A 14,476-nucleotide genomic window follows, 5' to 3' on the forward strand; every position below is an offset into this window, starting at 1 on the left:
ATCCAGTTTAAAATGCCAGTGCATTTCCTTTCCAAGAAAATAAATATTTCAAATGTCTTAAGCGGTGATTAGGAGAGAGAAGAGTTTTATGAAGATAATAAAAGCATTAGATAAATACTATTAACTAAAAGCAAATACCAATTCAGCATGTTCAGAAGAGACGGGGAATAGATTTTTATAATGTTTCATCATATTCATCATTCATCTGCAAAATTTATCCATGTATTTATTCATTTGACAAACACTTTTTGGTGCTTATCAGGTGAACAGGATGCCTTGGGAGGAACTGGGAATGTAAAAAGGAACAAGGCACAGTCCTGGCCCTCCAGGGATTTATAATCTACTAGAGAGAGCTAGGGGCAGACAAACCTGTTCTTGCAAAGAGAAATGATAAGTGCCCAGAGCACAGAGTAAAGAGATTGCGGGGACATCAGAGAAGCTCTTCTGGAAGAATGGTCTAAGCAGCAGGCATTCCGTCTCTACCACAGGGACTTATGAGGAGATTAGAATGAAACCTCATACTTCATCATGAATAATCCTATTGCAACCTATAAAGTCGTGTGAACAATGCAGAAATCTTTTTTCTAAAAAGCAAAGTCTTTTCACTTTAGTAGCTCCCCTAAGTATTTTCCTGACTCAGCCACTAAGCACTATTGTTTTTCATTTTGAATTATGGCCTCCATACATTTGCATTTGAATACTTCTGTCACGTTTACACTTTTGCAAGTGGTAAGTGCTGGTCTCAGAGGACAGTGAAATGCACAAGCACTGGCCTGAGCAGCACAGGTGATACAGTGGAAGGTATGGCCACAGCACAGCATACTGTTAAGCATTTGAGGAAGCTACTTTCAGCCCTGCACAGATTCTGCTCTTGGACTGGACGCTATGCCTGTCACAGGACATCTCATTGGCCCTAGACTCCCTGCCTACATCTTTTTACCATTTTCTGTTTTTTTTTTTTTTGTTTCTGTGAAACTAAAAGCTATGGTGTAAAGACTTCCACCTGGGGAGATAGCTGGGAGATGTCTGAGTTGGGGGAGGGGTTGGGTGACAGCCCTAAGCACTGTGGGACAAGAAGCAGTGCTGTTTAGGATAGGAGAATCCCTCTCTTCTTTCCCAGACACACTTCCAATGCCTTTGGAGGACAAGAAAGTCACATGGAGATACTTATAACAGCAAAATATAACCACATATTCTAAATCACAAATGATATTATAGTGTATCTAAAAATAGTGATAAAAATAAAAACAAAACTATGTTAGAAAAAATATTATCTTACCATAGTATGTAAGATACTCTGCTGTGTGTAAAAATGTTAGTGAGACCAGGACATTGAAAATCCAGTTTATTCCAGATGAACATGCATTTCCTGTACTTCTTGCCCAAAGGGGATATATTTCAGAATTCACAGTCCAAGGCATTGGTCCCATTCCTGAGAAATAAAACATTAAAAACTTTAGTAAAGTAGCATGTAAGAAATCTGAAAAATTATATAGTTTATCTACTCCAAAAAGAGGCAATTCAATTAATGCAACAGTAATAACAAAGTCTTTGTTTACCAGGTGCAAAGAAGACAAGATACAAAATAAGGCCCAGAAGTGCAGTCCAGGAGTATGGAGTAGGGCAGAAATTGTAAGCCCAAAATATATCTTCTGTTTTGAACTTGGTTTCATTTTCACACCTGAAAAATAATGCAATATAAGTATTAACTTAATGTTTTAGACTACAGTTGCAGAAATTCAATATGATCATATTTATGTATTTGGAAATTCCTTAATGTCTTAAGAGTCCAAAATGTTTTTCTTAAAAAATAAGAACTAAAAATACAGTATTAGATATGCAAGCTCATATAGGAATTTTAGAGCTAAGTATAATTCAAGAGCAAAACAAAGACACCGTGCTTTATAACCATTTCACATAAATTAGACATGATTTCTAATTAGTCCCTGGAAGCTGCAGTAACACTTCAGTACCACTGAGAGTCAGTATGTGGCAGTGAAAAGACCATGGAATTTGCAATCATGACAAGATTCAAATTTCAAAGCCAGATACTTTTCATCTGATAAAATGGGGAGAATACTTTGTAGACTATTTTAAGGATTACAAGAGTAACCTGTAAAGGGTGATGGGGTGGATGAGGGAAACAAATGATTCTATCTGATTCCAAATAGCCCTCTCCCTTTCTGTCTGTGTCCTTGCTTCTCTACCAGTCACTCCCTGATGACCTTGCCTTCTTAATCCATAGTAAAGAAAAGGGTCCTACAGTTTAGATCGATTCTGAAGTTGAACTTCCAATTCTTTACCTTAATTGCCCCTGAAGATATTACCAGACTCAAAAACATTCCTATCCCCTATTGTCAATTTAGAGTATTGTTCTGTCTCCTTCAACCTCTATCTTTGAACCTCGTCATCGAAGCCCTATTGTTACCGTATTTATGAACTCATCATAACATTCCACCTGTCTTGATGATTTGGGTGCCTGCTCAGTCTGCCTCCTCTCATCCCCTGCCACATTCATTTATTTTTAATTCATTGGCCTCATTTAAAAAAATTATTTAAGTTCCAGGATACATGCACAGGATGTGCAGGTGTGTTACATAGGTAAACGTGTGCCATAGTGGTTTGCTGCACCTATCAACCCGTCACCTAGGTATTAAGCCCCATGTGCAGTAGCTATTTATCCTGATGCTCTCCCTCCTCCCAGCCCCCACAGGCCCTAGTGTGCATTGTTCCCTTCTCTGTGTCCATGTGTTCTCATTGTTCAGCTCCCACTTATAAGTGAAAACATGTGGTGTGTGGTTTTCTGTGCTCCGTATAATGCATTGGCCTCATAGTTCCTTATTTAATCTCCAACACTACAGAGACAGCACTTTATAGTTTCCTTGATTTGGAACTATTTTACTTCAGACTTTGAGCCTTCCTTTTCTGATCACAACCACCACTTTGTTTATCTCCTCATTTCTGATCATCTGTGCTACACCCAGATCTGCCTTTGGATTATCCTCTCAGTATTCATTTACCTCACTGCTCAGCTTAGACCATGCCAATACAGGCATAACTTGGAGATATTGCGAGGTCAGTTCCAGACCACTGCAATAAAGTGGGTCACACGGATTTTTTGGTTTCCCACTACATATAAAAGTTATGTTTCCATGAAAGTGCAGTCTATTAAGTGTTCAATAACATTGTCTAAAAATGTACACACCTTAATTTTAAAATATTTTGCTAAAAAATGCTAACGATCATCTGCACCTTCAAGTCATCATCTTTTTGGTGGAGGGTCTTGCGCCTCAATGTTGAGGGCTGCTGACTGATTAGGGTAGTAGTTGCTGAAGGCTGGGGTGGCTGTGGCAATTTCTCAAAATAAGACAACAAGGAAGTTTGCCAAATTGACTGACTTTTCCCTTCACTAAATATTTCTCTGTAGCGTGCAATGATGTTTGATAGCATTTTCCCCAGAGAACTTCTTTCAAAATTGGAGTCAATCCTCTCAAACTCTGCTACTGCTTTGTCAACTAAGTTTGTGTGATACTCTAAATCCTTTGATATCATTTCAACAATGTTCATAGCACTTTCACCAGGAGTAGATTCCATCTCAGAAACTACTTTCTTTGTTCCTCCTTAAGAAACAACTCCTTATCCATTCAAGTTTTATCATGAGATTGCAGCAATTCAGTCACATCTTCAGGCTTCACTTCTACAATAGTTCTCTTGCTGTTTTCCACTATATCTGAAGTTACTTTCTCCCCTAAAGTCTTCAGCCCTTTAAAGTCATCCATGACGGTTGGAATCAACCTCTTGCAAACTTCCAAACTGTTCTTTTGGTATTTTGACCTCCTTCCATGAATCACAAATGCTTTTAATGGCATCCAAAATAGTGAATCCTTTCCAGAAGATTTTCACTTTACTTGGCCCAGAACCACCTGAGAAATCACTATCTATGGCAGCTATGGCCTTATGAAATGCATTTCTTAAATGATAAGACTTGAAAGCTGAAGTGACTCCTTGATCCATGGGCTGCAGAATGGATGCTGTGTTAGCAGGTATGAAAACAACATTCATCTTGTACATCTCCATCAGAGCCCTTGAGTGACCAGTGTCATTGTCAATCAGCAGTAATATTTTAAAAGGAATCTTTTTTTTTTTTCCTGAGCAGTAGGTTTCCATAGTGGCTTAAAATATTCTCCAAACTATGCTGTAAATATAAGTGCTGTCATACAGGTTTTGTTGTTTCATTTTAGAGCACAGGCTGAATAGATTTAGCCCTTCTTAAGGGCTCTAGGATTTTTGGAGCAGCAAATGAGCATTGGCTTCAACTTAAAAGTCACCAGCTGCATTATCTCCTAACAAGAGACCCAGCCTGTCCTTTGAAGCTAGGCATTGACTTCTCCTATCTAGCTATGAGAGTCCTGAATGGTATCTTCTTCCAACAGAAGGAAGTTTCATCTACATTGAAAAATCTGTTGTTTAGTATAGCCACCTGATATGGTTTGGCTGTGTCTCCACCCAAATCTCATGTTGAATTGTAGTTCCCATAGTCTCCATGTTGTGGGAGAAACCCAGTGGGAGGTAACTGAATCATGGGGGTGGTTACCCTCATGCTGTTCTCATGATAGTGAGTGAGTTCTCATGATATCTGATGGTTTTATAACGGGCTTTTCCCCTTTTTACTTGGCACTTCTCCTTCCTGTCGCCATGTGAAGAAGATATGTTTGCTTCCCCTTCCTCCATGATTGTAAGTTTTATGAGGCTTCCCCAGCCCTGCAGAACTGTGAGTCAATTAAATCTCTTTCCTTTATCAACTACCCAGTCTCAGGCAGTTATTTATAGCACTGTGAGACCAGACTAATACACCACCTTTATCAGTTATCTTAGGTAGATGTTCTGGATAACTTGATGCACCTTCTCCATCAGCACTTCCTGCCTCACCTTGCAACAAGGTGTAAAGTGAAGACAGCTTCTTTCCTTAACCCTCATGAACCAACCTCTGCTAGCCTCAAACTTCTGCAGCTTCCTCACCTCTCTCAGCCTTCATAGAATTAAATGGAATTAGAGACTTATTCTGGATTAGGCTTGTGCTTAAGGGAATGTTATGGCTGGTTTGAGCATCTATCCAGACCACTCAAACTTTCTTCATATCGGCAATAAGGCTGTTTCACTTTCTTATCATTTGTGTGTTCACTCGAGTAGCACTTTTAATATCCTTTAAGAATTTTCTTTTGTAGTCACAATTTGGCTTTTCGGTGCAAGAGGCCTAGCTTTCAGCCTATCTCAGCTTTCAATATGCCTTCCTCATTAAGCTCAATTATTTCTAGCTTTTGATTTAAAGTGAGAGTCGTGCTACTATTCCTATCACTTGAACATTTAGAGGCCATCGTAGAGTTATTAATTGTAGTGTCTTAGGGAATAGAGAGGCTCCAGGAGAGGGAGACAGAAAAGGAAACAGCTGGTTTGTGGAGTGGTCAGAACACACACAACATTTATAATTAAGTTTGACGTCTTATACGGGTGCAGTTTCTGATGCCCTACAACAATTACAATAGTAACATTAAAGATCACTGGTCATCATAACAGATATGATAATGAAAAAGTCGGAAATAATGTGAGAATTACCAAAATGTGACATAAAGACACTAAATGAGCACATACTATTGGAAATATGGTGCCAATAGACTGGCTTGATGCAGGGCTGCCAGAAACCTTCAGTTTGTAAAATAAAATGCAATGTCTGTGAAGTGCAATGACGGCAAACCCAATAAAATGAAGTATATACTGTCTTCACTGGCCTCTAGAATCCATTCTTCCTCTATTTTTGTCTGCCATTTTTCACCATTTGAGTTTCCAACCCGATGTGGCATTATTAACTTCTTTCAACAACCACTTCTCAGAAACTGAGCAGTGTTATGAAACCATGCTGTTGGGCTCTATTAAAGGTTCATGCTATTTCATCTCAGTTGGTTCCCTTATGATGCTTATTTTATCCTTTATTGTCTTCTCTACTGAATTATCTGCTTATCTAAGAGTAGACATTCCATAAACTTTTGTCAACTATTGCCTCAATTAATTAAAATATTTCTTACTATCTTGTAATCCTGAAATCTTTCCGTTTCCTATGTAGATGAACTTACCTCCTTTTTTGGACGATTTATCAATTTCAGTTGAGAAAAATAAAATAAAACCAGGAATTTGGAGATGCTTTGTAGGACTTGATACATTTGAATCTGAAGAACAGATCTTTTAACAATTGGAATTCTTTTAAAAGAATTGAGGATCATTACTTTGAACATCAATTTTTCTCTATCAGCTTCTATTTTTCCATATTTTTCTCTCAATATTTGAGAAAAGAAAGTTTTTTAAAAAACATTGTAGGTAGGCTTCCTTCCTCCCTCCAGTGGTACATGTCTGTCACCCTTTCTGAGGACTGCCCCTCTTATCAGTGGTCTTGCATCTCATTCTCCTGCCTCCTCTGGGATCACGTTCCATCAATATCTCTTCTTTTCCTGCCCTATTTAGTTTCGTCCTACTTGAGCCATCCCTTCTGTCTACAATACACAAGGTCTCTCCTACTCAAATGTTCAACTCCTCTCATATTACCACAACTAGCTCTCCTGAAATGCCAGAAGTTTATACTCACAAGCTCTACCTGACTACACAATCCTTCTTTCACAGCCCAACTCTGCCACCCTCCCAGATGCTGGCTAACTCTCATGTGGTCTTTTTTCCTGGATATGTTCACACGAAAGTCGTCATCAATTATCTCCTAACATACAAATTCAGGTTTCTTGTCTTAATCTTGATGCTCTTTGATTACTCTGTGGTGCTAGATATTGCTGGCAACTCTCCTTCCTTCTCTTCCCTCTTTGCTTTTATATCTGTATCTCCATTTTAGCTCTCTGACCTATATGTATTCATTGCTTTTTACATTGCCTCTTCCTCTTCTCAACCTCTAAATATAGGTGTCCGCTAAGGGTCTATTTTGGGACCTATACCCTCTCATAATCATCTCATCTAATTTTAGGACTTTATAATTTCCATGTGGATGCTCCTCAATAGTTTATTCTGGCCTTGATCTTTCTTCCAAGTTCCACTGATGGAATTTAGGTACCTAAGTACTGAAAATAGAAGAGTTGCTATGAACATCTAGATCCTGCCATGGCCTCAAATGCAATATGACTATAACGAAATGACCTCTCCAGGAGGCAGCATGGGGCTGCTCTGAGCTCAAATCGTGACTCTACCACTTAATAGCTATATTCATTCAAAAGCTTACATAATGAGCACTTTTTATGTGTCAGACATTAGAGATAACAGTTATGAACAAAATACCAACCGATGCATTTGTAGAACCTTGAGTTTAGCGGGCACTGGCATGGTCCTGTTTCCTGATCTGTGAAATCAGGGAAACGACTGTATCATGGGCTGTTGGGAACATTAAATATTCCCATCTGGATAAGCATAGAGCATCTGCGCACTCAATGCTTAGCATAGTGCCTGGCATGTGGTATATGCATAGCATAAGTATTACTTTACTAGGGCCCCTCATGACATTTCTATTTTAGTTAACACCACCTTTCCCTAAATTGGAATGGTTTAAAATCTTGCAGTTATCTTCATTTTCCTCTTATCCACTTCTCTTAGGTCATTTATACTTTTAAGTCCAAGTAAAGAAAAGTGGCCAAGACTAGATCTAGGCTGGGACACCCAGGTAAAGCTAGGATATACGTGGCCTCTAGGTGAAATATCTCAAAGCTGTGTCATCATCTGTGAAATAAGGATTTTCCTGGCACCTACCTCAAAGGGATATTTTGATGCTTACGTTAGAAAATTTACACAAAGAATTTCACATGGTATAAGCAAGAAACCATATTTCCTAGACATAATTTCTTGAATCTGACTTTTCTGTTTGCATTAACACCACCCTAATTTAGACTCCGAGTGTGTGTCCTATCACCTGCCTCTGCCTCTGGGGGACAGAGACTCTAGAGTAACCCTGATGATTCCTGTTTTCTGATTTTCATGCCTTGTGTAGTTCCTTTTTCTGGAGTGTGGGAGTGACCTTGGATTTGCTTCTGACCAACAGAATATGGCAAAGGTGACAGGACATATGTGATTAAGTAAGCAAGATTCTAGTGCTGTTGAGCTGAAGTCTCTCATTCCCTTGCTGGTTTTGGAGAAGCAAGCCACCATGTTGTAGGATGCTTATGCTGGGAGATTTGTGGGAGGAACTGAGGGCAGTCTCTGTCCAACAGCAAGCAAGAAACTGAAGTCCTCAGCACAAAACCACAAATTACTGAATTCTGCTAACAAAAATGAATCCTTCTCCAGCTGAGCCTTAGATGAAACCATAGCTCCAGTCTGTGCATTGATTGTAGGCTTGTGAGACCCTAGGCAGAGGACACACCTAAGCTATGCCTGCATTCCTGACCCATAGGAAGTGCTATATTATTAATGTGTGTTGCAGTAGTAAATGAATACAGTTTCCTGATTTTCCTACTCCTATCATTCCTTTCTTCAAACTTATATCCCACCAAGTTAAGCACCCTGACCACCTCACTGCTCAAAAACCTTCATCCTCCTTATTTATTCCAGCAGTCTACAAAATGGCCTGCAAAATGTGGCTGCAGCCTACCTTATCTTGTACTCCTGTACACAATCCTTTTATCAAACTAAACTAAATTACTTATTTTCTGAACCTACATTCTAGACCCAGTATCTCCTACTCATGACATTTCCTGTAACTGAAGGCAAACTCTTACTCTTGATATCTACTGTCAGTATTTACCATCAATTCCTACCTCATCACTCAAGGCCTGTATGGATGCTACCCATTCACCTGTCTGAAATACTCTCTCCTTCCTCTCAACTCCTTTTCACTTTCCTCATTTATGTCATTATCATATAGTGCTCTGTATGATCATATATTAATATACTCCTTCTTCTACTGTACTGAGATTTCATCCCAGGGAGTACAGCATGGCACAGGGGTTAAGAGCACAGGGTCTAATGTCAGACTGCATGACTTTGTATTTCAGTTCTATCCCTTACCGGCTTTGTAACTTTGGCCAAGTTACTTAACCTCTCTGTGTCTCAATTTTCTTGTGAAGTAAGAGTCCATATAGGGTTGTTACAACGATTAAACAAGGTGATAACTGCTTGGCACATAGAAAGCAATTCACCTTTCTATTTTTTTTTTTAAACTCAACCTATTGTCCATCGTATACCCTATGTAGAGATAAATGTTCCTTGAATGATGAAGCTTTTACATTTGCATTTGTTTAATTGTGAGTAGAAAACAGCATTAGATGTCCCTTGACCAATAATCCTCAACAATGAAATAGTCTTTTGAGTCATGACCATCTTAAGAAAATAAGAAAGGAAAGAAAAAAGAGAAGAAGAAAGAAAAAAGAAAGGCAGGCAGGTAGGCAGGCTCCTGTAAGGAGGAATACTTACAAATAATGAAATAACTAAGATTCACTGAACAATTTTCTATTTACTCTTTTCATTATTATCACAGTTCCTAGGGTGATCTCCTGCTGTGGCAATGAAGTAGGATATTTTAGAGTGGACTCTGTGCTTGCCCCGATGAAGCTTTTTGCCATCTGGCTATGCATGTTTACATGTGCAAAAAAAGGCCGAGTAGCTCCTCATCACCCTCATGCTGATTTTGGGAAGGCACTGCAGGCACTGACTTGGCAGAGTTACACACTCAGCAATACGTAGATAGCTAATGACTGAGAATGTGACATCACACCTGACCTTCAAAATATAAACACTAGAAATACCAACTAAAAAATAAAAATGCAGATTTCAAACATTATTGCAAAATATCCTCATGCTTTCCTGGCAACTGCTGGTAGAAGAACGTAATGCTCCCAAGAAGGAACAAAAATGCTTTGACATCAGTGTGTGGGTTGGGATTAGAAAAAGTCATGCTCTCGGATGTGGCACCTTTTCACCACATCCTAGAGCAAAACCTGAAAATGACTACAATAATGGGAAGCTGCTCAGAGGGCACTGCAGTGGGCAAAGCAGCAGAATTGCATGCAATCAGGTGAAATATGTCTCATTTTGGCAGAGTGAGAGAACTAATCTTTACCAGCAGAATGACTAGGCTAAAACCTGATATATAGACCAAATAAATAATCGGTTCCCTGTTCCAATCATGGAACACACAGAACTCCCTTTAGTAATACCATGTAGAAATTAACAGCTCCCTTTGAAGGTAGAACAATGCTCCCCCTGCCCACTCAACACCCACCAAACCGAGTTCATACGTAGATCTATTTCCGCCTTTTAAAATGTTACCTCTCTATCATTTACCTATAGTGCTTCAAACCTAAGAAATAACCAAAGGAACTTAAGCAGTGCAAATATACAATTGTTCTTGCCAGTTAGCCATAAGTAGTATATTCCTTGCTTCCTACACAGCACATGCTATCTATATTGTCCCTTTATTCTCCATGATGAAATAATTTGACTGCTCCAGGCTTATATATGGGAGTAGAGGAAAAGAAATATGACCTGTGTATAAAAACCAAAACTTCCAACTTCATATATTCAGTCCTAATCACTGATACATGTATGAAACTTAGTTCCCTTCCCAAAGAGTTTATAAAAGATCCAGAATTTTAGAAAAGGGGAGAGCTTACTACAGTTTGTGTGACACATCTACCATTGTTCTACTGGGCTTACTGCACAAGCTTGCTAATTCATTACTGAGGAGTGTCAGTGAAGCACGATTTTATTTCCAGTTCCTGATGCAGGACTGTGATTTTTCTGGACAAGGTCCCTAAGCTATCACCTCAAAACATAGATATCCCTCTAAAAGTTAACCCTAATAGTTCTTTATTGATAGAAAGTTAACCCTAATAGTTCTTTATTGATAGAAATTTATGATATAATTACACAATTACAATTTGAGGGTAGTGATGAAAACGTACCTAGGAAAGCACAGAGTATCTCTCCAGGATAGGACACCTTCACTCTTATCTGAGGAGAACTAAAGAAGCAAAATCCTAATTCCCAACCAGAGAATTAGGATGGTGTAAATTTACTCTAAGCAACCCAAATTATAAGAAATTCTAACTTCTGGGCATCCCATCAAAGCAACCACAAAAGTTACTGTTACAAACTTGGCCCATTACTTCTCAGATACTTTTAATTATTGTTCAGTAGGCATATTTCCTATTTAATAATCTAAAATGAAATAAACTTATGTCAAGTGTGGCCACATAGCATTTAAACTCTAATAACATCTCTGTGATTTTGAATAATTTTAGAAAAGTATGGTTTCCTAGCTTGCAGTGTGCAGACCATGTTGAAAATCCTGCCCTTGAATGATTTCCCATCGTCTAGCCTTTTTTTTTTTTTTTTTTTTTGGTTTTGTAATTTTCCTGCAGAAGATTGTCATTTACAGACAAGATGAAAAACCTGTTCTTTTGTTAATTACTATTATTTTCTAATAAAAAAACTTTATTGAGACAATTAAATCATAGACATGGGTAAATTTCAAAAGCATTAGAAATTTGGAGCAAAAAGCCACTTTTTTCTTGAATAAAATGTTATTTATCTATAAATCATTGCATCTAAACTCCTTATCAGTATATTGACTACCTTATATACCCCAAGTATGCAAAATAGATGGATGGAGTATGGACAGATGCAAATTAAAACAATGATAACATTTAAAGGTGATGAGACTATAGCAATAGTGGTACAGTCTTTAATTCTGGTAACAATTTAAATTGGTATAATTTCCTTTTGGAAGGAAATTTGGCAATTTGAACATTAGAATATTAATCCCCTCTGTCTCAGTCTGATATCTAAAGTGTATCCTTAGAAAACCACTTAAATGGGAAATTATATGCTTCAAGATGTACTTTTCTCTGTGCTTTCATTTATCACAAAAGATTAACACAGATAGAGAATTAGAAACCATAAAAGTCTCCCACAATGGAAGGGTAGTTAATGCAATTAAGGTACAACTGAGTAAAAAAGCAGCCATTAAAATAATCATTTTAAAGTAAATTGGGCCACAAAGGTTGGTCTGGATAGAATACTGGTGAAAATGAAGTCTTAGGTAATGTAGGTTACTTTCATTTGGCACCAAACTGGCCAACAATAGGTGTATGCAAAATCCAGGATATGAGGATGTGGATGTGGCCTACTTCTGCCTCTCCAGTTCCTCCTGTATTCCTGAAGTTCTGTGGCCATTGTGAAGTTAACAGGCTACCGGCTCAGAGGAGCCTGCAACTCTGCCTTGGGGAGGGTCCACATTAGCATTTGAGTGGTCTAAGAAAATGTTTAGACTCTATTAATTCATAAGAAAATACTTTGAAGTTCTTTCTCTTATTCCATCATCACATCCAAAGCAAGCCTGGCCATGGCCTACTTCATAAAGTCCACCCAGAAACAAACAAAATGTCACAAAGTTGGAGTGGGTAAGATATCAAACTACAAATACTGCCAGAGAATAAGTTATACGGATAAGAGTGACTGGAAATATAAAAAATTAGGGGAGGAGAAGGTAATTTATTAATTAATGATTGTTTTCATGGTTGAACTTATACAGGTTGTGTATCCCTTATTCAAAATACTTGAGACCAGAAGTGTTTCAGATTTCAGATTTTGGAATATTTTCATTATGCTTACTGGTTGAGCATCCCTAATCTGAAATCCAAAATGCTCCAATGAGCATTCCCTTTGAGCATCAAGTCAGCACTCAAAAAGCTTGGAATTTTGGAGCATTTTGGATTTTAGATTTTTGGATCAGGAATACTCAAACTGTAGTTGTGACAGTATTAATTTGAGAAGATGGGAGAAAGTTTAGTGACTCATAGACAGCTAATCTGGGGCTTCTTTTTCCATATTGTTGTTCCCCCCTACAATTTTTCCCACAATACAGTCAGGCATTACAGTTATTAGCCCTTCTCCTGCTTCAACAGGCACTGAAAGGAAGGGAATTATGCATCTTCTCCATTGTGCAGTTCCTTCATATTGACCAAAGGCCTCACAATGCTGGTTTCCATCTTTATATTACACAGTCACTACACTGCTTCCCCGCTTAGGAGCTGTGGGGCCCACCTCTGCCGACAGCTGAGGGGTCCTCCTATCCACCAAGCACAAGTGGTAGTGCTCCCCTGCAAAACCTGCCTGCCTGGCCATAACTATGTGTGGCATAAAGGCCACCAACAGCCTGCCCAGTGCCCTAAGAAGCGGCTTGGCAAGGGGTGGGTGCTGTATACCAGAGAATGATGTGGCATATGGTTTCTATTCTCTGAGAAGTCAGAATATGAAATATTCAAAGAGGATGGAGTGACACAGAAGTGGAATGACAGAGAAGCCTGTAGGCAGAGGCCATACTGCAATAGAAGCCGTGAGGTAAAGAAGGGTCACGGAGTTGACAGTGATGGAGAAGAGTAGAGAAGAGAAACCAAACACAGACTGCTGCCAGTCTGCTGAGCAGTATTCTAGATTTCCATGAGGTAGGTAGGGATGGGTGAAGTTGAGACATTTTTCTTTCTTTCTTTTTTTTTTTTTTTTTAACTTTCCTATGCACCTTTATTGTGAAACTTTCATTAACTGAGGAAATCAAGCATGTCTCTTTTCTGCTTAACATGAAAAGTTATAACAAAGTGATGGCTAGGTTCTAAGACAGTACTGATCCTGATTTTGAATTAATAAAACCCCAAAGGTTTTTCTATGTTGGCAATACAACTCCATTCCTATGGGTTTTTTCTTTTTCAATTTTTTATAGACATGGCATAAAAAATTAAGATGGCTTTTCCCCATATAGTTGCTGTGGGAGGTAATACATTAATACTTATTCCAACTATGCTGTACTATACTGCTCATATTTTCTGGAATTCTTTTTGGAATCATATTCAGAATCTGCTTCCTTGTCACGCAAGAAAAAACGAACTTAGTTTTTCATATTGTACTTATGGTTCACTTTCCTTTCTTCCCGCTTCCTTTTATTTCTTGCCATAACGAGCCAATCATATGAGGGACTTTGGGTGAAAAGGAGAGACCGGACTAAACTGAGTAAAGGCAGGGAAATAGTCAATTGAAATAATAGCAACAAACTCAGGATAAGTTCATTTGTATGTTTTGACTCTAGAGTTATGAGAAATAAAATGAGTTTATTTAGATGAAGGTCATCAAATTAAAATTATAGAAATCTACAGCAGAGAAGTGATACAGAAGGGAAGTGCTGGGAAGGGAAAAGCGTGGTCCCTTTAAATGATATGGAAGGGAAGTGCTAGGTAGAGGAGGGCGTGGTCCCTGACTAGGGCTCCACCCAGGGCCTGTGCCCGTGGACCTAGGTGAGGACAGGCATTTTTGTTTTCCTGCACAAATGTTGCACTTCCCAAGACCACCCTGGCCTGCCACGCCCCCATCCTGTGCCTATAAAAACCCCGAGACCCTAGCAGGCAGGCACACAGGTGTCTGGATGTTGAGAGAAGCACATCAATGG

At 38.7% G+C, this 14,476-nt stretch overlaps 1 protein-coding gene across 1 annotated transcript in view; it reads right to left on the reverse strand.

The window, feature by feature from the left end:
* The window catches only part of SLC2A13 (solute carrier family 2 member 13), a 359,276-nt gene that overhangs the window by 8,575 nt on the left and 336,225 nt on the right, over positions 1 to 14,476 (reverse strand). The window contains exons 8-9 of the mRNA XM_054442881.2: positions 1,560 to 1,681; positions 1,280 to 1,432 (exon numbers count right to left, since the gene is read on the reverse strand). Of these exons, the coding sequence (XP_054298856.1) occupies positions 1,280 to 1,432; positions 1,560 to 1,681 (275 nt within the window). The remainder of the gene's footprint in view (positions 1 to 1,279; positions 1,433 to 1,559; positions 1,682 to 14,476) is intronic.

Source organism: Pongo pygmaeus, chromosome 10 (genome assembly GCF_028885625.2).
Source record: "Pongo pygmaeus isolate AG05252 chromosome 10, NHGRI_mPonPyg2-v2.0_pri, whole genome shotgun sequence".
Taxonomy (NCBI): Eukaryota; Metazoa; Chordata; class Mammalia; order Primates; family Hominidae; genus Pongo; species Pongo pygmaeus.